Raw genomic sequence first — 26,010 nt, forward strand, 5'->3', positions numbered from 1 at the left:
AAGCCAAAAAAAAAATCAAGATACCTGTTTAACATGAATTTGTTTCTCATATCGCTAACGTGAAAGATATTAAAAATCTAACAATCCGTACTTGTGAATTGAGACCTGTTCAATCAAATGAAATAAGGAAAGTTTTTTTTGTAAGAAAAATGTAACTGATTTGACATTATACTGGTTTCAACTTATGAATTACATTTATATGCATCTGTTGATCGGTACGTCAAAGGACAGGTCTTACATTTAAAGTTTTGGTGATCTTGAATGCTTTTTCTCCCGTAATTGTATTCTGCACAGTGTCCTGTGTGAGAAAAAAATAACACATACCTTTTGACAATCCTTATGCAAAGTATACTTGAAAATAATGAAGAAGATCTTGCAAAAAAAAAAACTATGAATAAGCAGTCCATTACTCAGTAGATTTTGTGCATGCATTAATGCATTTAAAAAAACGTACACGAATATGCATCAAATACATATTTCTATCTATCTACAGCCACATACCGATGATATTCCGGACAGGAGCACATACTTCGACTGTGGCATTAGCATAAGGGTTGATTACGCAGTGGTATTGAAAATTGTCTGCAGTAGAACAACTCTGCTCTACAACATCACATTGTTTTCGTTTAGCTGCAGCAAACCATTCTTCCTCCGTTTTTGGACATTCTTTTACGTAGGCGAGAGTAGGAATAGATTTCTCACATGAATTAATTGCCTGAAAGAAAAACAGTAAATTTTGTCTTCATCAAATGTACATGTAGTACTTTGCCTAACTATGACACGCCATTTAATGAATTATTTTCATTATGTGTGCATAATCTAGTTATTATTTACCGTTCACGGTAGCCTAGTGGTAGAGCGTTCGCTTCGTGATCGGGAGGCCCGGGTTCGATTCTCGTTCCCGGCGCCGCGTCAAACCTAAGACGTAAAAATAGGTAGCGACTGTTCCTTCGCCAAGCGCTCGGCATCAGAAGTGAAAGTCACGGGTCTTTCGGATATGACCTTAAAAACGTAGGTCCCGTGTCACGGTAGGCGCTGGCACGATAAAGAACCCTCAATGCTCAATGGCTCTGAGTGCCGAGCATAGGTCTAAATTTGAAGCCCTTCACCGGCATACGGTGACGTCTCCATATGAGTGAAAAATTCTCAAGAGGGACGTTAAACAATATACAATCAATCAATCAATCTAGTTATTATTCCCTGAGGATAATATAAGAAATGTTCATAACTACATGTAATAAATTAAAGGTGCCCAAAGTATCCATGATATTATGTTGAAGTTAGAATATTTTTATTATAAATTTAACTTTATTCTATAAACACTATACATAGGTAATCATTCATTGCAGACGTCTTCATTCTTTATGCATGTATGCGTGTTAACGTTTTTGTTTTTCGGGATTTTTTATACGCCTGTCTTAAGACGGGTGTATTATGTTATAGTCTCTATGTCCGTCCGTTCGTCTGTTAGCCTTTTAATGTCTGCATGGGTCATATCTTTGATACATTTAGGTCTCCAATTCTCAATCCTGTCAGTTGATACATTTTGGTTAGAATGTATGGCACGCACTAAAAGTAGCTAAGTCGCTCTGACCTTTAATTAAGATGCTTTAGCCAAATATGAAAAAAATCTTTTCGGTTTATAACTAGAAAGACCTGAAACTCATAAACTTGTCAAATTTATAAATCTCCGGAAAAAGGTGTGTCGCAACCTATGTGAAATATAAAAAAATGTTCTTTAGTTTTTGACACAATCTTAAAATATAGGTAGTCATAGATTATAGAGCTTACCTCAACGAATGTTGTCTTTAAGTAAGACAAAGTCACACAATTAGCCAACAAAATGTGTTCATCCGAAAATGAAAAAAATTATGCAATTTTGATTTGATACTATGGAATAGACCTTTATAAAAACTTCAAACTACTTCATCATCATGAAAACATAATTAAAACCCAGCATCTGAAGCAAGTTTGAGAGTTTTATTTCTTGATACATCAGTTTGGTTTATATGAGCGCTATTGTTAATTGGTAATAGACCTGCACCCATAACTTTTACCAGTCAGGTCCATTATCTGAAAAATGTATGTCGAATTCAGCATCTGAAGTCCATTAGTGTGCATTTTAAGATGTATCATCCATGCAAGTTTGCTTCACACATTTCTCAAAGTTACTTGGAAATGAAACCTGTATAAAAAACTAACCTTTTCACTAATCCAGAAAATATAGGTTAGAATCAGCATCCGAGCCAGCCTGGTAAAATGCACCCTTAGATGTATAATCCATGCAAGTTTGTTATTAAAAAGCTCAGTTACTTGGAAATGAATTCTGCACCAAAAACTTTGACCTATTCACTCATCCGGGAAATGTAGGTCAGATTCAGGATCCAAAGCAAGTCTAGTTGTATACATCCTATGATGTATCATCCATGCTAGTTTAGTAATTATAGGGCTCATAATAACTTCGATATGAAACCTGCATCACAAACTTAAACATTTTTTTAACTGGAAAATGTAGGTCAGATTCAGCATCCGAAGCAAGTCTGGTAGTATGTCTCTTAAGATCCACGCAAGTTTTGACATTATAGGGCTAATAGTATCTGTTAAATGAAACTTGCACCAAAGACTAACCTGATCACTCAACCGGATAAAAAGGTCAGTTTCAGCATTCGAAGCAAGTCTGGTAGTATGCATCCTAAGATATACCATGCATGCAAGATTGGTCATAATAGGGCTCATAATATCTTTGAAATGAAACCTGCAACAAAAACATTAACGTGTTTACGCATGCGGCAAAGTATGTCAGATTCAGCATCCAAAGCAAGTTTGGTAGTATGCATCCTTAGATGTATCATCTATGCAAGTTTGGTCAACAGATGGCTCTCGGCTATGTTAAGGACCGATATGGAAAATGTGACCTTAGCACGTACTGTTTTAATATACATTATTTCTTTTTTAAAATTGTAACAAAGCTACTGAATACCCGTAGAAAATGTAATATAGTCAGGATTCTCCACATTTGGAAATTTAACCAAGGAGGAAGCTGCGCGAAGGTTAAATGTGACCAAAAACACGAAAACGTGTTAGTCATCCCAACCTTCAATAATCAAAGATTGATTTTTAATTTTTAAACTTTAACCACAGAAACACCAAAATGTTGAAATAGCCAACACTTTCAAAAGCTGAAAATAATTTTAAATTTAAAAAAAAAAGATTATTAAGCTTACTTCACAAATGTATCAAAATTTGCCCAAAATTGTAGTTACCTTTTGAAGGAATTTAAAGAAAAACTTTTGATACAGTAACCATGGCAATTTTATTCAGACTTTTTGCAGCCTGTTGTATGAAATGTTTTGTTTAAATATGACTAAATCTGATGATTGGGTAGTATTTCATTTAAGTTAACACACAAACGAAGATTTGGACCAGTGTCCCTTTTCTAAATATTCTATTTTTCTTTATATTGCAGTGTTTGTTTTAGCAAAACCTGGTTTTTCCTCGAGGCATGCGAGGTGTATGGCAGTCGTAGTATAAACACAATTAACTACTTAAGTCATTAAAAAGTAGGTGTCAGGACTGAAATGCAATAAAATTTAACCATGGCGGCAGCCGATTTTAATCATGCATAACGCACATAGATTTAACCATGGCGGGCCGCCATGGTTAAACCCCTTGTGGAGAATCGTGATAGTTATCCATAATGGACAGGACTTGGCCCTACACAGCACAGTTATATCGCATGTTTAGCTTTTTGTCACGTGACTTGTATAAAAATAGAATTGTTAAGTTGAATGAAGGAAATGGGGATAGTGCAAGGGCATACAGGCCTACTATATGAGAAATCAAGGGAAAATAGATGTTCAAACAAGGGTTTTTTTTGGAAACTGAATTTATTTTAATTAAGCTGTTTTATTATCACAGAACTTAAATACTTATAGCATAGAATAACCCACTCTGTACTGTATGAAGTTTGGTCCCATCGATGGACAGTCACGCGGTGAATGCATAATTCGGATACTATATTTAGGTCATGAACAAAGATGGTGTTGCAGAAACTCGTGATTATTCCCTGAACATATCGAGAAGGACATTTAATACCCTCGTTATGTCTAAATATAGATACAGCTACGTAGAGGACTATGTTTACGACGAGTGTTTCCTGCTTGATACAGCAGAGCACTTTCGTCGTTTTGCACGAACAAGAGGCCCATGGGCCACATCGCTCACCTGAGCACTGTGGCTAGGAAAAGCAGAAATTGGTTTATTATTGAAAAGTTTAAATCCTAAAGTAGTCCCATGACCAATCATGGCTTTGCTATTCTTGGTAAGATGATTTTTAAAGAATTTTCCTATAAATGTCTATGTATAACTTTGGTCGGTCATTTTGGCCCCGCCCTACCCCTGGGGGTCATGATTTAAACAAAATCATGAATCTACACTACCGGAGGATGCTTCATTATAAATATGATCCATTATAGCTTTTCGATTCTTGAGAAGAAGATTTTTAAAGAATTTTCCTATATATTTCTATGTAAAATTTTGGCCCCGCCCTACCCCCGGAGGTCATGATTTGAACAAACTTAAATCTACACTACCTGAGGATGCTTCTATATGAATATGAGCAATTATGGTTTTGCTATTCTTGAGAAGAAGATTTTTAAAGAATTTTCCTATATATTTCAATGTAAAACTTTGGTCGGCCATTGTTGCCCTGCCCTACCCCCAGAGGTCATGATTTGAACAAATTTGAATCTACACTACCTGAAGATGTTTCCCCATAAGTTTCATCTTTCCTGGCACAGTGTTTCTTGAGAAGAAGATTTTTTAAACATGCCACCCAATTTTTATTAATTCCCAATTATCTCCCCTTGAATGATGGCGTGGCCCTTCATTTGAACAAACTTGAGTCCCCTTCATCAAAGGACTTTGTGGCAAGTTTGGTTGAAATTGACCCAGCGGTTCTGGAGAAGAAGTCGAAAATGTGAAAAGTTTACAGACAGACAGACAGACAAACAGACGGACGCCGGACAAAATGTAATCAGAAAAGCCCACTTGAGCCTTCGGCTCAGGTGAGCTAAAAAGTTTGCATGGAACAACAAAAAGCACAATAACCAAAGCAGCATTTTGAAAGATATACTGTAGACATCGTGCGGAAATATTTTTCATGAAATAAAACTGCGTCTCATAATCAAACTGTTAGTGCTACATCCAAGACATTTCATTTGTTTCAAATCAAATCTTGGCTACTAACTAAGAGACCAGAATTATTCAAAATTGCAATAACTACAGTATGTAAAAATAACTTATTTAAACAATGCAATAACTTTACTTTCCAAGACAAAACTAAATAATGCATTAGTTTTAAGTCACAGCAAGGAAAACAATTCAATCCTGCATTTCTCTTTTATAGTTATTATTCAATTAACCTCTTGACATTCTCTCTCTCTCTCTCTCTTTCAAAATATATAATTGCACTTCCATTGCACTTCGAACCCATTCTCTGGTAAAAGTACTAGTTGGAAGCCCACCAGCATATCCACTAGACTATTTCGGACAAGATAGTTTTTGAGTGTTATTGAATGTACACATTTTGTATTTCGTTTGGAGAATAATTTTTATTCAATTTTTGCTTTTTTCAAAAATATGCCTCTTTGAAAAAAAATCGGAAATGGCAGTTTTGATGAAATTGTTCTGTTTCAAGGAGGCACTTTTTTCAGAACAGTGGGAATTCCCTATTCAAACCAGAAGTCTCTGTGAGACTGTAGCTCTACTGGTTTGTATCAAAAACCATTGCACTATTTTATGTATCTTTGTATAGTCTACTTGTGTGCCAACTTATTTTGAAATCAAACTAAAACTGTAGAAGGAGTGGCGTTTTAAAGGAATTTCACAGAAAATCCTATTTTTAGTAACCATGGCAACACCGTTCATCGAAATCTAAAACCGATGCACTATTCTATGTATCTTAGTGTAGTCTACTAGTGTGCCAAGTTATATTGAAATCAGACCAAAACTGTAGAAGGAGTAGCGTTTTAAAGGAATTTCCTAGTAATTTCTATTTTTAGTAACCATGGCAACACCGTTCACCGAAATCAAAAACAGATGCACTATTCTATGTATCTTAGTGTAGTCTACTTGTGTGCCAAGTTATATTGAAATCAGACCAAAACTGTAGAAGGAGTAGCGTTTTAAAGGAATTTCTCAGAAAATTCTATTTTTAGTAACCATGGCAACACCGTTCATCGAAATTAAAAACCGATGCACTATTATTATGTATCTTAGTGTAGTCTACTTGTGTGCCAAGTAATTTTGAAATCAGACTAAAATTGTAGGAGGAGTAGCATTTTGAAAAATTGTTTACAGACAGACGGACAGCTAGACAGACAGACGGACGGACACCGGACGCATTACTGATTGCATAAGCTCTTCTGATCTCTGACCAGTAGAGCTAAAAACGGAAAATCTGATATATTTTGCGGTGAGATTAATTTTCACATCATTTTATGGCAAAATGGAAGTCAGTACGCAGCTTCCAAATATTGTTTCTCGTTGTGCTATATATTTTGATGCAGTTGAAAAAATTAATATGACTTTCTGCAACATAAAAAATCTTTTTTTAATCTGCTACACATTTAGGGAAAATAACAAAAGAACTGCAACACCCTCTTTTAATATCGCAAGGGCATACCCTAGTTGAAATTATAAATTCAAGCTATTAATTCTTTCTGCATACTTTGTGGCTTCTAAAAAGTGCTGCTACTTTGACTATGATTCGCGTTTACATAGTTAAATTTTCAGGTAAATAAGCCAATGTCAAAATGTTTGATTTACCAAATATTTTGTGTACTTATAAAATCACGCCCTCTATTAAAAGAAAGCAGCAGCACTTTTCAAGTTAAGAAAAATATCCTTTAAAAATCGAAAAAATGGTTCTGATCTATTCGGTGTAGGCCCTTGCAAAAGTACGATTTTATGAGGCATCTCATTGTAAAATATACGTAACCTGTACATTAAAAACACGACATAATTAATAAAATACATTCTCTTGATAGTTAATGAATAATTGCACTAAACAAAGGATATACATTGGTATTAATCGACTAGTTGAAACCTGTAAATGATATTCCGTTCAATAATAAAACGCATTTTTCATTCTTAAAAAATTCTTCAGTCTGCCTCTCATAGCACATGAAATACGTCATTTTTACCCAAATGACGTCATGTTTACAAGTTCATAGCGATCAGTGCTTTGTTTATAACCAGCTACTTGGGATTTAACTAGCATTTTTTTAATGCATTGATTTTTTTTTTTTTTTGCTGTTTATTATTATGAGAAATACATAAAGTCATATTTTTTTGTGACGTCACAGTTATTTTTCCCGTATCATTCAGGCCCCTCCCCCCTTAATTAATTTTTTGTGGCACGTTAAATTGTCCATGACGTCACAATTAAACGTCTATATAGCGTACAATGAATTTGAGCTCTGACCTTCCTACACATAGCTGAGCTTCAAGTTACTCGACAATGAGACCAGACCAAAGACTGCACAAAAAATGTTAACCTGCTCTAAAACATTAACCTGGTCATAATTTTGCTGAAACTGCAACATCTGAAACTTTGACTGGTACAATGAAACACTCTAGAAGACGTCTTTCATGCATGTCTAATCAATATAGGACATATAAGTACTTAAAAAATAAAATGCTCCAAAAAACTTCATCTTAACCCTGGACTCCGACACTGACGCCGACGCCGAGGGGTATTACATAAACTTCCCGAACTTCATTGAGGTGAGCTGGAAAAATGTTAAATTAATGCAGTATTCTTGTTCAAAAATGTTAAATCCGGCAAAAAAAAAATTATAATATACTTCATAGCAATCTGTAATAAATGTTTTGTTATGAAAGAAATTCCATCTCTCCCATGGGCATGATTATCAAGCACTGGTCAAGAAGAAATTTGATAGCAGAATTTGCATGCCGAATAAGGGAGAAAGTAAGGAGTTTATTGTCAGGAGCTAATTGGTAGAGTGTTTCTGATGATGCACTGCTATATCTTTTGGGATTTGGGCAGAAGAAATTGGCCTGAAAATTTTTTTTGTAAAAAAATTCTTGATGGCTTGTTAAAATTTCATGATAAATTTGGTATAATGTAATTTACACAAATTTATGTTGCAAAATACAATGGATGATTAAAACCGTGTTAATATTGTATAATAATATTATTAATATAAGTAAAACGTGAAAATTTGGCGCATACGTATTTTAGCGCAAATGCAAGTAGGGATACATTGGCGCAAATAAATGTTAGTGCTTGCACGTGTCATTTAAACGTACAAATGTGATATTTTTTTTTTCTTATCCCCACCCGTATTTGACTTTTTAGTTAGTCAAGCACGGAAACACAATAGCACTCCGGGCCCCGTATATAAGTAAACATTTGTCAACTTTACCGTGGTGTTGCAATCACATGGACGTGACACAATGTTAAAGTTTGTTTTATTTTTTTTTTTCATTAAAGGAAGTGGAGAATTATGACAATTTGTTTTTCATATCAAAACGATACATGCACCAAAAGAAAGTTACTTGGATAAACGGTGATTATAATCAGGTATTGTCTGCAAGCTCAATCGGCATGCTTGATTGATTATTTACCTCGAGGCGATAGATGATTGACACACCGAGAAGCCGAATTTTGAGGGTGCTAATGAAAAACTACCAGGTTAAGAATTATAGTTTTATTAAATTATAATTTGGCAGAACTTCCTCGATCGAACCTACCATGTACAGTGCTAGTGTGTATATAAAATCCAACGACCCTTCTACATTACGTAATCGCGCATTCTGGTTTAACACACACACAAAAATAAAATTTAGAAATTTGTTAGCGCTCAATAAATTTTAGCGTTCAGAGGCTTTTGCGCCAAAGGAGCTAAAATTAGCAGCGCGCAAAATATTCTTGTTTTACAATATGAAGTCCCTATCTGGTTAAAAAAAAATGGCAAAAGTTTGAAAACGCTATTTTTAGGATAAAGGTCACTGTCAAGGTCACAAGGTATGACCTAGGTGTCACTAACACTAGAAGTCTCATCTTTCACTGTTTAAAAGTTATGGCAAAGGATAAAGTTGACAACAAACAGACAAGCAGACAGATAGGAAAAAACAAAATCGCCCGAATTATCTATTCGAGCCATAAAAATTGCAGAGTGCCATGTGACTCACTCAGAATTTTATAGTCTGAATATAGTCTAAAAATATTTTTTTTTTAATTTTTATTGGGCTTTAGCATAAGGAAGGATATGGAAATAACAACATATTCAATCTCAACGTCCATTAAACAAATATACAAAATAAGAGCAGAGCAAACACGGACCTCCGAAACATCAGAGGTGGGATCAGGTGCCATGGAGGAGTGAGCATCCCCTGCCGACCGGTCACACCCGCCGTGTGCTCGTTGTCATAATCAGGAAATAACGGAAAAAATCCGTGGTCAATCATAAAAATCAATCATAAAAAAGTCATTATTAAACGGGTATTTGTTAAGCTTTAAAACAGTCAGTTGATAATTATATGTTTTTTTTTTTGGTTTAATTAATACCTACGTACATCAGAGAATATGTATGCAAACCAAATACGATAAGGAATGGAAAAATCATTAAAATTTGTGTATCAAGGTTACCTAATTTTCTTGCACTCTTAACAATTTATGATTATTGAACAATATTTGACGGACGTATCATGCTGTGGCGGGGCACTTTATTTAGTTTTTTTTTTTTTTTTTAGAAAAGATGGCATTTCTCATGCAACCTGAAACAAACAAAATAATTATAATCTGAGACATTAAAAATGTTTAACAATATTTAATTTCCATTGCAAGTGTGGATTTGCAATAAAACAAGGGTCTTTTTGTCCATAAGAGTGAATGCCAGTTTATTGGATACTGTTGTTATAAATATTTCAAAGAGCTCGGTAAACCGTTCACTTTTTGCATAAAATGGCCTTGTAGATACACATGTATGGCAGTTGATGTCCCCTTCGAAGCATTACAAAAATAAAGACTTGATGTTTTCATTTCCTATTAATTTTTTTTTTTTTTCAAGTCCGGGTCTTGGAGAACTGGCTTTATGAAATAACATTGTTCTTGAATTTAAATGTAAACAGGTATAATTGATTAGTTTCAGTGAAGAAAAAAATATGAGCACACCCTCTAATCTAATAAAACAAAACATGCCTTTTAATACTCAGAAACAGTTCTATCATATACAAGTTTAGATCAGAGGTTGCACTCTATAATAAATATCAAAACGTTGCTTTGAAAATTGGCCGTTTTTGTAGACTTTTTCAGAAAATGAGGAAATTGACGCATTTCCTGACGTCAAAATGCATGGACTAGCCAGAAAATTACGTCATTTTATATGCAATCCCAAAGATCTAAGTCAGATATTCAATGCATTGTTAACTAAAAGCAATTTCAGATTTTTTTTTCAGAAATTCACAGAGCCCAAATGGCAAAGGGGAAACCCTTTTTCCTAAAGGATATGGAGTTAACGAACAGTATTCAATCTCAAAATCCATAAAACAATACAGAATAGGAAAGACTTAATTAAAAAGTTACTTCTGAACTAAGACATAAGTACATAGACAATATCCAGTGACCATGGAAAAACGTCGACGGGAGCTCATACCAATCATGCGCCAACTACGTAGCGAGGGGGCGCATGTAAACTTGTGCGCGATAAATTAATTGTGAACGGTCGGCAGTATGACCCGGACAATCATAGCGACATGTACGCAGAGGAAGAAGACTGGGACACGAACGATCCTATGGACTATGATATGAACGCAAATAATAACCAGAGCCACGCTCCATCGCAGGGAACTGCAATGGGTTTCAGATAGGAGTGCGTGGCCGCCACAGCCGAGCAGCGTGACGTTCTTCATCGCGAGTGCGGCCGCAGCAATCATGTGACTGATAACTTTGTAGAGGTAGAGAGGTCAGTGACTTCACTTCTAACCTTTCGTTCATAGTTTGGAATGTAAATAAGGGTATTAGACAAAAGCTGAAAGAAGGAGTTTGTAAATATTGTAAATAAATATGATATTATAGTTCTTTTAGAATGCTGGATCTGTGCAGGTGATGAATTATGTATTTATTTAGATGAGTACAATTGTTACACTTTCCCTAGAAATTGTGGAAGAGGGGGAGGTATTGTCATTTTTTATAGAAACGTGCCCAGTATCAGTGTTAATATTATAGAATGTTTTTGCAATACTGTTATCTGGCTAGAAATTAGAAAAAAAGTCAAATATAAATGAAAAGCCTATTTATTTAGCTTCTTGCTACATTCCACCAGAAAAAAAGTACTTTTTATAAAAAAGAAGATGTAGATATTTTTCAGTATTTAGAAGAATCAATTTGCAGATTTGCTAGCAAGGGAAAGGTTTATTTAACAGGAGACTTAAATGCTAGATGTGGTAACTTAGATGATTTTATAAGGAACGATATGATAAATAAATCGATAACAGATAACATACAAGCTTTTACTGATTACGATTTAGATACAAACGAGTCTACAAGGAACAACAGTGATAATTTTGTGAATAATTTTGGTAGAAAATTGATAGATTTGTGTAAAACCACTGGTATGCGAATAATCAATGGAAGACATAAAAAAAGATCGAACATGGGGGTATCACTTTTTATGGTGCAAACGGTATGAGTACTATTCACCCCTACTAATGTTATTGTGATATAAATTCAATGCACGTGGTTTAGGTTGATCTATTCAAAGGTTATAGGGTAGAACCGGTTTTATAAATAAAATTGGCAGTAAACATGATATTGCTATAGCCTGTTTCTTTTGAAAACATGTCCTGTTATAAATGTTTCCAGACCTTTCTGAAAGACTTTCATATTTTCAACTGATAACGGGTGGCTAAAGTAGGGGGTGTTAAAATAACAATATATCTTATCCTCTTCGGCGAAAATTAAAGCCCACTAGTGACCAATTCGCTGGTTAAAAAATGTGTAATATCATCTACACCAGTCTGATGAACCTTTGTTTGCCTTATATGGCTATTGTTATTAATGCGCACAGAGAATCTCACCACCAGCAACTGACCAATCGTTGAATGAATAGCAAAGTTTACGCCAAATACATTAATGTTTACATTTACTTCGAACACGTGGTTCAGGTCAATCTATGATCATGTCAATGGATTGCAAAATAAAAAGAAAATGTTCTTTTGAACAAAATACAAAGATAAGAAACTATGTAGTTTGTGTCTAGTTTAGAACATCAGCGCTTCAAGGGTAAGGAAAACGAGCAGCATCTTTTATGCATTTAAATGGACAAAACTTGGTTTACGTTCGTGATCACGTGTTCAGCCAGGGATTTCACCTGGCAATTGTATTCACCGATAGTACAACAAAGGAATTAAAACAGACGCAAATCGCTTGTGCAGTATCACTTTCAGAAACTTAGACTTAAGCCGTTTATTTAACAAATGAATTGTTTGTTATTACAAGCATGAAAATAATATTTTTAAACGCTTTTCAGTTACCATAAGATTTTATTTTTTTTCAAGCGTAAAATTCCTGTAGTATTCGTAGTAACCCATAATGCAATACTCATTCAGCTGATTTGTCAGTTAAAATAATACTGGTGCCTCATTTGCTAATCTGACGCCAACAAATATAGTCCCGGTTCCCATGCAAAAAATATTTGTCCAAAAAGAAATTTAATTCATGACTGCAGAAAATTGTATTATAGAGAATACTAGCTTATGTAAGTTTGAATGAATGTAAAAGAGATCGATTGATTGAAGTACATTTCTACCTATATTATCAGCTGATTCTAGGGTGGTGAAAACTGAAACGTAACATAACTTTTCTGAGTACCATGCTTCCACGTGCTAGTCACTTCCTAACCACATTTCCGTGAATAATTTACCCTATCTCGCTGAAGTCTCGCTTTCTCGCCAGAGCCACTGCCATAGCTACTCTGAACTCATCGGGTTTTATAATTTGCAGAACACCGAAAAATAAAAGGTTCCGAACACATTAGTAGGGGTGCTATTGATTATCTAATAACAAAGAGTGAAAACGCTAGTAATATTGTAGATTTTACTTTAGGAGATTTTTCTATTTTTTCAGACCACGCACCAATTATTTTTTCTATAGGTGGTGCATATAAAGAAAGTGAGGTTGTTTGTGGTCAAGAGCAATCAGGTAGAACGGTTTTTGTCCCCCGCTTGAAAAGTGGGGGATATTAATTTGGGTTTGTCCGTCCGTCCGTCCGTCTGTCCGTCCGTCCGTCCGTCCGTCTTTCTGTCTGTCTGTAACGCTTTCGTTTCCACACGATATCTCGAGAACCCTTTGAGCTTTTGCAATGAAATTTAGCACAGCAACTCCCAATGGACTAAAGAAGACCCCTATTGATTTTGAGGTCAAAAGGTCAAAGGTCAAGGTCATAAATAAGCAAATTCTTCTGTTAAAACACTTTCGTTTCCACACGATATCTCTAGAACCATTTGAGCTATTGCAATAAATTTTACATAACAACTCCCTGTGGCCTAAAGCAACCCCTATTGATTTTGAGGTCAAAAGGTCAAAGTTCAAGGTCGTAAATTTATACATTCTGTCTGTTTTAACACTATCATTTCCGGGGGCATTTTTCAAAAAGATTTTGAGCTTATGCAATGTAATTTTATCCAAAAACCCCCCCTAGGACTCTCTCGCCCCTCTCAAAGTGCCCCGCCCCGTTTGTTGCCCCCCCGCTTAAAAGTGGGGGATTTTTTTGGGTTTGTGTCCCTTCCGTGCCGTCCTCTGTCCGTCCGTCCGCCCGTCCGTCTTTCTGTTGTCTTAACGCTTTCGTTTCCACACATATCTCGAAAACCCTTTTTTATTTTTTGCAATGAAATTTAGCATAGCAACTCCCTATGGACTACGGAAGACCCCTATTGATTTTGAGGTCAAAAGGTAAAAGGTCAAGGTCATAAAAAGCAATTTGTTGTTAAAACACTTTCGTTTCCACATGATATCTCGAGAACCATTTGAGCTATTGCAATGAAATTTTATATAACAACTCCCTGTGGCCTGATGAAGACCCTATTGATTTTGAGGTCAAAAGGCAAAGTTCAAGGTCGTAAATTATACTTTCTGTATGTATGTAATACTATCATTTCCGGGCATTTTTCAAGAAGATTTTGAGCTTATGCAATGTAATTTTATACCAAAACTCCCTTGGACGTCTCTCGCCCCTCTCAAAGTGCCCCCCCCGTTTGTTGTCCCCCGCTTGAAAAGGGGGGATATTAATTTGGGTTTGTCCGTCCGTCTGTCCGTCCGTCCGTCTTTCTGTCTGTCTGTAACGCGTTTCCACACATATTGAGAACCCTTTGAGCTTTTGCAATGAAATTTAGCATAGCAACTCCCATGTGCCAAAGGTTTTCAGTTTTGTCTGAATTACCAGCAAACAATAAAAATATAATAAATTTGGAATGAATGAAGAATTATAAGAAAAACCCAATAAAATATGGACATTGGGAATAATATCCCAAAAAGATTTGAACAGTTATACCCAAATAATGCATTCTCGTATGTACACTTTTTTTGTATCCAATAAGCAGTATCCAATAGGACTTGGACTTGATGTACCCAATATATAACCAAATTTTGTCCGTCCGTCCGTCCTCCGTCTTTTTGTCTGTCTGTAACGCTTTCGTTTCCACACGAATCCGAGAACCCTTTGAGCTTTTGCAATGAAATTTAGCATAGCAACTCCCTATGGACTAAAAAAGACCCCTATTGATTTTGAGGGCAAAAGGTCAAAGGTCAAGGTCATAAATAAGCAAATTCTGTCTGTTAAAACACTTTGTTTCCACACATTCTTAGAACCATTTGAGCTATTGCAATGAAATTTTACATAACAACTCCCTGTGGCCTAATAAAGACCCCCATTGATTTTGAGGTCAAAAGGTCAAAGTTCAAGGTCGTAAATTTTTTCTGTCTGTGTGTAACACTTATTTCCGGGCTATATTTAAAGAAATTTAGCTTTTGCAATGTAATTTTATACCAAAACCCCCAGGACCTTTTTCGCCCCTTCAAGGTGCCCCGCCCCGTTTGTTTTTTGAGTTTTATAGTATTACATGTCGCTATTTTTAGCGCAGGGGCATAAGGAGAGTTACTGCGTATAAAACAGGTTTCGGCGGACTTTTTGTTTTATTACATCTATTAGAACTGTTTAATAAAGGCTAAATAAATAAACACCATGGATTATGTAAAAAAAGAAATCGAACATAAAACTAATATTTGTTTTGACTTCAGTTCTGCATATACTTTGCACCGCGAAAACGATTCCGTGGTTAGTGGTTATGTCTCTCGCTTCAAATGTGAGAGGTCCCGGGGTCGAAACTGGATGTTCCTTACCTTTTTTTTTTTTTAAAAACTTTTTTTTTTAAATAAATGATAGTATTCAGCATGTGAAATGAAAAAATTATGAGGTTATAAAATCATCATTACAGTGTGATAAATATTCCCTATAAAAAAATCTTCTATACACAAAATAAAGATAATAAAGAAAAAGCAATCAAATCTTTATATGAATATTGACATACATGTATTTTATTTGCTTCAGTATACATGTATACATTTAATAATTCTACAAATTCAGTCGGGGGGAGCCGACTTTTTCCCAAAGGGGGGACACGAATTTTTGAATTAGCTTGTTAAATCAGTAAAATGGGTTGAAGAAAATGTAACGCAGATAAATACTACCCTCAATAACAACTATGAGTTGTTTTCTGATTGTCTGATTCATTCGTTTGATAGCACAGAAAAAAAAATTAGTGTGTTGAAAATTTTAGTAAAACACTATGTGATTTAATTCTACCATATTTAAAATTATACAGAGTAATAGATTTTTAATATGAATAGAAATATTAATTAAAACATACTGAAGATAAACCATGGTTTAATAAGAGTGTAAGACAAAGTACATAGAATATGAGACAGCTCTAAACCATTTCAATATTCAGAAATCTACTGATAATAGATTATTATTAGTTAATAAAAAAGCAGCTTACAAGAAAGTTATAAAAAAAATGTAGACACAATTATGAGAGACATCAAAATAATAAAATCGAGTATATTGGGAAAGTATAACCTCAAAAAATTTTTACAAATTGTTTGAACGTAAGAAGGGGCAAGTAAGTTCAGATTTATCGGCTAACGACTTCTTAGAACATTTCAAAACCTTGCTTGAATGAATACCGAAAACAACAGGAATAATGAATTTAATTACGTAGAGACACAATCATCAGTATACTGTGAATTAGATCAGGAAATTACGGAACAAGAAATTGAATATGCTATTGATAAATTAAAAAAATTAAAAGCAAAGCAGAAGATTGCATGATTGAGAATTCTTCATTCATTGTAAACAAATACTCATGCCTATTTTATGCATGTTGTTTAATAAAATCTTTACGTCAGGCCATTATCAAGAGAGTTGGGCTACTGGGTGTATAGTGCCAATTTTTAAGAAAGGGGATAGTAATAATCCTAATAGTTATAGGGGAATTACACTTGTTAGTTGCATGGCTAAATTATTTACAAGCATATTAAATAATAGACTGATAATTGGGAAAAGAGTATAACATAACTATAGACGCGCAATTTGGATTTAAGTCAGGTGCAAGACCATTGATGCAATATTTGTTCTACAGCATTAGTTAAAAAATTCTTAAGGAACAAAAGAAAACTTTATTGTTGTTTTGTAGATTATCAAAAAGCCTTCGATTATATCAATAGAATTAACTTGTGGCTTAAAATTAGTACTCAGGGTTTTCAAGGGAAATTATTTTGTATTATTAAATCTTTATATGATAATATTAAGGCATGTGTAAAATATAACAGTTTACAAAAGGGTTTTAAAATTACGTCTGGTGTGTTACAAGGTGAAATTTTATCACCATTATTATTTTCTATGTATTTGAATGACTTTGAACGTCACTTTATTACAAATAATTGTCCATCAATCGAACTGCAGATGATAAATATATTTTTACTGATGTATGCAGATGATACTGTTTTGATATCTGACTCAGCTGAGGGTTTCAAAAATGTTGGATGTTTAAACATAACAAGGGAGTGGAACTATCTGTTAATGTTGAAAAGACAAAAATATTAATTTTACCGCAATAGTCGTAAAATACTGGAAAATGAACGTTGGATATACAACGGTTGCAATGTTGAAGTTGTTAATCAGTTTAATTATCTAGGTATGTTATTTAATTATAATGGAAAATTTACTAAAAACACAGAAACATTTTTCATGTAAAGGGAAAAAAAGCTATGTACGGTGAAAAAATAGTAAATTCAGGGACTTGCATTTTAACGTAGAAACACAATTAGCTGTATTCGATACTTATGTTAACAGTGTTATGAGTTATGAGTTATGGAGCTGAAGTATGGGGATTTCACAAGGGTCAAGACATAGAAAATGTTCACTTAAATTATTGTAAAAGAGTCTTAAAGGTCAGACAAAGCACTAGTAATGATGCAGTTTATTGTGAATCAGGTAGATTTCCACTTATACTTGAAAGGAAAAAGAAAATTTTGAAATACTGGGTGCAATTAAAATACAGTGATAATTGTATATTACAAGCATGTTATCAAAATATGGTTAAAAATTATGATGAATGGATTGTAAACATTAAGAAGGAATTCCAAAGGCTTGGTTTAGCTGACATGTATACATGTAATAGTGATTGTATTGATAATTTTTTGAACATTATATTTCAAAGAATGTATGACTGTTTAAGAAAAAGAAATTAGGGAAGAATTTGTAATTCTCCTAAATTTTTTCTATTTCAACATTTAGTGGAAAATGTTCTTACAGGCTTATGTAAGAAAACCATTGCATTCTAAGTATAGAATACCTATCAGGCGTTTAAGGTTATCAGCTCATGATTTAAGAATAGAAAGGGGAAGGTATAGTAATATAGAGAGAAAAGATAGAAAATGTGAAATATGTATGTCAGGTGAGATAGGACAATTTCATTTTGTATTAAAATTTCCTCGATATAAAGAACTTAGAAATAAATATATTAAGTGTTATTATTTTAAAAAACCATCAGTATTTAAATTAGTACAGCTATTGATTTCTAAAAATACTAAAGAACTATGTAACCTGGGCAAATTTTTATTTTTTTTCTCATCAATTAAGAAATGATGTTCTAAATAATAATTAAATGAAATTGTTATGCAATTAATACATGTATATTGTATAGACTGTACAAATCTTATGTTTGAATACTGTATACCTATGAGATGTAATGTCTCCGGTTCAAATAAAATACAAAAGACTTGAAAATGTGACGTAATGGGCTTCTTTCCAATAAAATTATTTCGAGCAATCCAATGAATTGCCCTTCAAGTGTTTCAAAATGAATAAAAGGTACATGTACTACATAGTACATTACATATCATATTCGTATAAATTAATTTTGGTTGTAATGCGTCGTTTGATTGGATAAAAATTAATCTAAATTATATAACCTAGCTTGCCTACGTCATAATCATATCAATTCGCTTGAAGTTACGCTTATTATGAACAGTTTGAATTTGTCTTTGTTTCCATACATTTTGGTTGAAAATTAAAGTGTAAGAAATGTTTTGTGGTTTATAAAGCTAAAACTACTCCAACCTAGATTATAAAGAATAACTTGGGTTGCTATTTAATTCATTCCATTAATAAAGCATATTTTTGCCCCGCTAAAAGTGATGAAGTTGTCAAGCCTGCATCAATAAGACGGGTTAAAATTTTGGGAAATGTTTGCTGCGACATCCAAATCATCGCTATTCCTTTTACAATTAGAATACTAAAAATTAAACAATTTGCAATCAGGTTACAAAAAAATAATTTCGGTTGTAACAAGTCATAGGGTTGCATGAAAAAATTTAAACCCAAAAATTTGTAAAATCTGGTTTGCTTACGTCACAATGACTTATCATCAAAAACGTATCAATCCGTTTTTTTACATTCAAAATATGAATAATTTGAAGATTTTTTAAAGGGGAGAGTCGTTTTGTTTAATACTTGACGATAGGAAATTGAATTGTTAAGAATGAATTAAATAGCAATCAAAGTTATACTGCTATAACCGGGGTTTGGGAGCAATTTTAAAAACCCGCTTCGCGGTTTATAAAGCGTAAACTTTTCCAACCAAGGTTATACATGTAGTGTTTAAGTGAAGTTGCTACTTAATTATTCATAAATAAAAAAAACAAATTTAGCGTAATAAGCATCATGCAATTTTACAAATGCATTAATTTGTTGCTGGTTAAATCCCACAGAGCAAGTGATAAACAAATTACCGATTTTGAACATATAACATGTCTGATTTTCATCAAAACACACTCTAAAATCTCTTTTAAAAATTAAGGATAGATGATAAAAACAATTTTTTCTTTGGAAAACATTTTATATCATGTCACAAGTTCAGAAAAGTGCATGGTTCTTATAATTTTTTTCCCTAAGAATTGAAATATGAAAGACTTGAAAATATTTGTAATATTTAATAAAAAACAAATATAGACAAATCACATTCAGTAAAGGTTTACAGGTGAAAACAAATTTCTGAATATGTTATCTTGGTGCTAAAAGTGTAATATAAACTTTAAAAAATATACCATGCCAGGTGAATTTAATTACGAAAAGCTAAATGATAAAAATCAGCCTATGTGATTTTGCTAATTTTTTGTCATTTTGTTCTTCCTCTTAAAATTCAAGTAAGTCTAAACATGCTTTTTCGTGTGTATTTACATGTACATAGTACGTGAGATCAATTAGACTCCCTGTTTGGTCCAAACCTTAAGGGTCATGATTTGAATTCTGAATTCTATACATGCACTACCGGAGAATGCTGCCAAGTGAATATGACGAACCATTTCGTTACAATATATCAACATATATTTACATATCCACTTCCTCCCACTATGAACATTGGGATCAACTGCATTATAGCGCTATAGACGCAATTGCTTCTGCTCTTTAACGCTATATAGTGTAAGCTCTACTACACTTTTATAGGTGTGTTGAGAAGTATATATATGAAATGTTTAGTAAAAGGAATAAATATAAGTTTTTAATAATATCTATTTGGGAAAAAAAATTCAGAACAATTTAAAATTGCTGATTTATATGTTTAAAAATTTAATTTTGGTCGATGTATTCAATCGTATAATAAAACTTTTAAAATTTGAAGAGAACTGCCATTATTTATTTTTTCTTATCAGTTTTGCATGTTTGTACAAAGAACGATAACTCTTTACACTTGGGTGATAAAACATTCATAAAAAGCAAAATTCAAGAACGATTTCAATTTTTAAAAAAAAAGATATTTTTAAAAAAAATCATAAAGAAAAGCATTCCGGAGTTATAATGATTATTAAAGCTTTCTTTTTTTTATCATAAGGTTAAATTACAGACAGTATTGATTTTTGTCAGAGGGTTTCAAAAACGTTATCGATGAGTCACATCTGCATCAAAACAAAAATTAAGAGAATATGACGACGGCGCAGCTTGTAACTGATAACTGTTTTTTAAAAAAAGGCTAAATGTATGTGATTTATTATAGAAAAAGTGCAATGATCAGGTATACTAATCTTAAAGCCGTGTGTTTTTTTACTGAAGACATTAAGCCACATCCTTATGTATAGGGATTTTTTGATATTCTTTAGAACCATTTAAGAGTGCAAATATAAGTAATAAAAAGGGTTATTCAGTGAACATGGCATTATGAATAGCAATTGCTCTGCTGGCATAGTTTCCATGATGCGCGCTATGCTATTCATAATGCTATGTTCACTAAATAACGTTGTTTATTTCTTAGATATTGGATGCAACTACATACAGCTGTAAAGAAGAGTAAAACTCTAATTTGAATCTAAATGTTAATATAATCCATATTTACATTTCAAACTATTAACGTTAGAAATTGACCTGGCACTCTTAACCTCTTGTTAAAGGGGGCCACTAGGTTTTTTTGTGTGTGAAAACTACAATAGAGAAACATAAAAATTTATACCACATGTAACGTATTAGGACTTAGTGTACATTCTACATGTTCTAAATTTCGGTGAAAGCTGGATTGTTTAGGTATTTTAGGGACCGTTTAAAACGCATTTAGGCCATTCCAAGTTTTTACTCTGTTTAGCGTCCACCCATCTTTTAAAAACCCACCTACCTATTCGCAAAAAACACACAAGCCAAAACATAAAACACAGGCTTAAAAGTCATAAAAATGACGCCATTCAAATTATTTGATCTAACTTAACTGCTTTAATAGAAGAAATATCTATTCCTAAGCAAATACAAGGGATTAAATGCTTAAAATACACCATGAATAACTTACTGTACAGAATTATTTGGAGAAATTGACAAAATTGAAAAAACTCGACTTAAGTTAATCAATTTCAGGACTCCTAATGTTGTTTTTTTCTTATATGGGGTGTCAAAACCCAAGGCGCACGTACACGCTAAACATAGAAAAAGTGGAATGGCCTTACTTGGAATTATATATAGGCCATTTTTATTTTTAAACTTTTTTTTTTTAAATTTAGTAACATGAAACTTCTTATTAGATTTTTTGAACCTGTTATTCCTAGGTTTTGTTACATTTTTTCATTATGTAGAAATATTGCTTTAAAACAGAAAATACGTTTTCTCAAAACGCAAATTTTGATGCGCTAGTTTCTTTGCGAATGGAAACCCGGAATTCATAAATATGATCATAAATTAATAATTATAAATTTGAAGTTGTGAAATACAAGAAATTTTGGCTATTCATTACATACATGGCGTTAATTTCTCAGTATTGATTAGTTATACTTGAACTGCATTGTTTTTGAAAACAAAGTAAGTAACACATGTTAGGGCGTGATGCATTTAAATGCAAAGTATATATTTAATTCCCCCCAGATCCTCTTCAATATAAAAATATACTCCAAATTAACACTTGTTAGGCGAACATAACTTCTGTGATTAACATTCCAATACGGAATTTGAATGCTTTTTTTCTTAAAATTTATAATTTGCCGTTAAACTCCAAGTTTTCTGAATGTATTTTGGCTTCCTGTTCCTAACAATAAACACATAAACATGTTCTAGCATAAGGCTCCAAGGGGAATTAAAAATTGATGTCTTGTTAGAATTATTAATAGACAAACCCGAGTTGGTGAGTTGTTGAAATACAGAGGGAATATAACAAAATCTTGGTTGAAGCGAGGAATCTCCAAAATGGCGTTCTCCCTTGTGTTGTTGTATAATACATTTATTTTTTTAATAAATAATTGTATAATTACACAATGTTACACGTCGAGGTTCGGGATATTTTTATTGTTTTGGAGATTCCTAACTTTCCAACGTAAATAATAAAGAATGAAACATGGATGATATGCGTAAACAGAACTGTGAAATATATAACATGAATATTTACCTTCGTTCCAATTAGAAGATTCAAGACCAGATGCACCGTAAATCTAGTTTCCATATCTTCAAAAGAAATAAAAATTTAAAAGGGGAAAAAAATTATTTCTAAGCACCATATTACATGTGTAATTAGGGAAAAAAATATCAGTATTTTTGCTGGAAACAAATTTATGTACACCAGAAATTTTTAAATATATATATTAATATATATTAATGTTAAAAATGCACTTTAAAGAAATCGCACTGGTATGCACAAAAGGTCACGCAAAAAAAAAATCAATGTACTGGAAGTACTTGGAGGCCATAAGAATACGAAATCTTCGACTCCTTTTCGATTAATATTTAATGCCGAGTACCTGTACATATACAGAAAAATAAGTTTGATCAATAAATATTTTCGTCACATTGAATTTTCACTTACAAATTTTATCAAGCAGGTTATCAGAAATGTCAATTATCTTCATGAATTATGTATGCTGCGACCTTTTTAATCTAGAAAAGTAAGATTTATGGAAAAATTATAATATTCATCACTTTTTTTTTTTATTTTCCAAGTAGATTTGGAAAACAAAAATTCTTAAGGTGATTAAAATTAATGATCCGATAGTCGAATCAAAATTTAATTAAAAAGTCGTATAACTTTGTCTTTTTTTTGGTAAATCTCTAAATCTGTGAAAAATTTCAATTTAACTAGCTATATATTAAATGAATAACAGTAGTCATTTGAAAAAAAAAAAATTGAGGATTCCAGTCAAAATGCTCTTAATATAAACAAGAAAACAAAACGTTATGTGGCTTTTTTTTAAACTCAAATATAGATATATTATTTTTTGTCAATCCCAAAACATTATATAATTTTTTTTCCATCAAAATTATCTATAAATTGAACAATAAAAGAGATTTAATATCATTTACATCTTTTCTGGAAGAGCCTTAATATTATAAAACTGTTTCTTAATTGTCAACAACGATCTTAAATCTTTGACACAAGAAGAGGGACGTCGCTGATAAGGCTTATCCCAATAAAAGATGTGTAATTAATCAGTTGTCCCCAAAATCCATGCAACCAACATAGATTATACAAAATATATACACATCGCAGCTCCTTGATACATGTACAACAGGTGATCCGAGTGTTTTATCGATTTCCACAAATTTATTGATTTTAGGAAATTGAAGCTCTTCGTCTGTTTACTTATCTTGGTCTCAATCTGACATAGGGGTCGGACGATACACAGATCTTGCGATACGATACGTATCTCGATATATTAGCACGATATGATACGTATCTCGATATTATGATAAATTATAAAACTATTTAAAAAATTATTTTATTTTATTTTTTGTGTTGACATTCAATCATCAATTTTCTATATCAAATCATATGTGCTTTGAAATTAATGCATGAAGTTTATCAATTTCATTGACTTATACTTTACAAAAGAATAAAACATGTTTGGGCTTTAAATTAGAAATGAAATTTCTGTTCTGTTCTATACATATTATTATTATTACCAATTTTAAACATATTTGAAATTAGTCCAATGACATTGTGTATAATGAGCTTTCAAACTTTAAAATTTGGAGTGGGTGTGAAAATGTATTAAATAATCATGAATAAATTATTTACCAAGTGCAGTCCTGGCATTCGATTGCGCTGTTTATACATGTTGTTAATCATTATGTCATAAATCATTCAAATACTTTCTGCAATATATCTTGCTTTTTTAAATGGATAGATCTGTATGTATTTATTTTTTTTAAAGTTTATTCGTTAGGCTTTACACCCAGATGCAAATTTAAAAATAACATTTTAAAAAAAAATAATGGGGCGCATTAAAAAAAAAAAACTTTTGGTTTCCCTTCTTTTGATATACATGTACAAGTAATATTTTGTAATCTAATAAAATTGCATTATTAATTAGCATTATTTACTGGCTTGTGTAATGACTAGAATTAGTTAAGTGGATTGAAATAGTTTTTTAAATCACCCAATCAAATCATATTATGTGTAGTCAATCAAAGTTGATATTTTAGCCAATCAAATCATTAGAATTTATTAACCAATGAGTAGCAATTAGGCATAGGAGATATATATAAACACAGGGATCAATCTTGTTTCGGTTACTTTTGGTGTAACTCTTTGTCGGAACAAGCTAATTAGAGAATTCTGTCCCCCCCTTAGGGAAAAAGTCGGCTCCCCCCACTGAATTTGTAGAATTATTAAATGTATACATGTATACTGAAGCAAATAAAATACATGTATGTCAATATTCATATAAAGATTTGATTGCTTATTCTTTATTATCTTTATTTTGTGTATAGAAGATTTTTTTATATGGAATATTTATCACACTGTAACGATGATTTTATAACCTCATAATTTTTTCATTTCACATGCTGAATACTATCATTTAGTTAAAAAAAAAGTATTTAAAAAAAAAAGGGAAGGGGCATCCCCGGGCCTCTCACATTTGAAGCGAGAGACATAACCACTAGACCACGGAATGCTTTACGCGGTGAAAGTATATGCAGAACTGAAGTCACATACATGTATATATTCATGTTTTCATGTTCGATATTCTCAAATTTTTACATAATCCATGGTGTTTGATTTATTTAGCCTTTATTAAACAGTTCTAATAGATGTAATAAGAACATAAAGTCCCCGAGAACCTGTTTTATACGCAGTAACTCTCCTTATGCCCCTGCGCTAAAAATAGCGACATGTAATACTATAAAATCATAAAACAAACGGGGCGGGGCACCTTGAGAGGGGGGAGAGTCCCGGGAGTTTTTGTATAAAATTACATTGCATAAGCTCAAAATCTTCTTAAAAATATGGCCCGGAAATGATAGTGTTACACACAGACAGAATGTATAAATTTACGACCTTGAACTTTGACCTTTTGACCTCAAAATCAATAGGGGTCTTCATTAGGCCACAGGGAGTTGTTATGTAAAATTTCATTGCAATAGCTCAAATGGTTCTAGAGATATCGTGTGGAAACGAAAGTGTTTTAACAGACAGAATTTGCTTATTTATGACCTTGACCTTTGACCTTTTGACCTCAAAATCAATCGGGGTCTTCTTTAGACCATAGGGAGTTGCTATTCTAAATTTATTGCAAAAGCTCAAAGGGTTCTCGAGATATCGTGTGGAAACGAAAGCGTTACAGACAGACAGAAAGACGGACGGACGGACGGACGGACGGACGGACACACATTTGGTTATATATTGGGTACATCAAGTCCAAGTCCTATTGGATACTGCTTATTGGATACAAAAAAAGTGTACATACGGAAGATTATTTGGGTAGTAACTGTTCAAATCTTTTGGATTTTTCCCAATGTCCATATTTTATTGGGTTTTTCTTATAATTCTTCATTCATTCCAAATTTATTATATTTTTATTGTTTGCTGGTAATTCAGACAAAACTGAAAACCTTTCGGTTTGAACACACAATTTTGTCAATTTCTGTGATAGGTTTCCATTGTAACCCCTAACATTGATCTTTG

The 26,010-nt window shown here is 32.9% G+C and overlaps 1 protein-coding gene across 1 annotated transcript in view; it reads right to left on the reverse strand.

The window, feature by feature from the left end:
• The window catches only part of LOC134238503 (uncharacterized), a 34,018-nt gene extending 11,467 nt beyond the window's left edge, over nucleotides 1-22,551 (reverse strand). The window contains exons 1-3 of the mRNA XM_062720625.1: nucleotides 22,498-22,551; nucleotides 502-715; nucleotides 239-298 (exon numbers count right to left, since the gene is read on the reverse strand). Of these exons, the coding sequence (XP_062576609.1) occupies nucleotides 239-298; nucleotides 502-715; nucleotides 22,498-22,551 (328 nt within the window). The remainder of the gene's footprint in view (nucleotides 1-238; nucleotides 299-501; nucleotides 716-22,497) is intronic.
• Nucleotides 22,552-26,010: the final 3,459 nt, after the last annotated feature.

The sequence above is a fragment of the Saccostrea cucullata genome, unplaced genomic scaffold (genome assembly GCF_032062105.1).
Source record: "Saccostrea cucullata isolate Sc308-1 unplaced genomic scaffold, CSIRO_AGI_Scuc_v1 ctg3144, whole genome shotgun sequence".
Classification (NCBI taxonomy): Eukaryota; Metazoa; Mollusca; class Bivalvia; order Ostreida; family Ostreidae; genus Saccostrea; species Saccostrea cuccullata.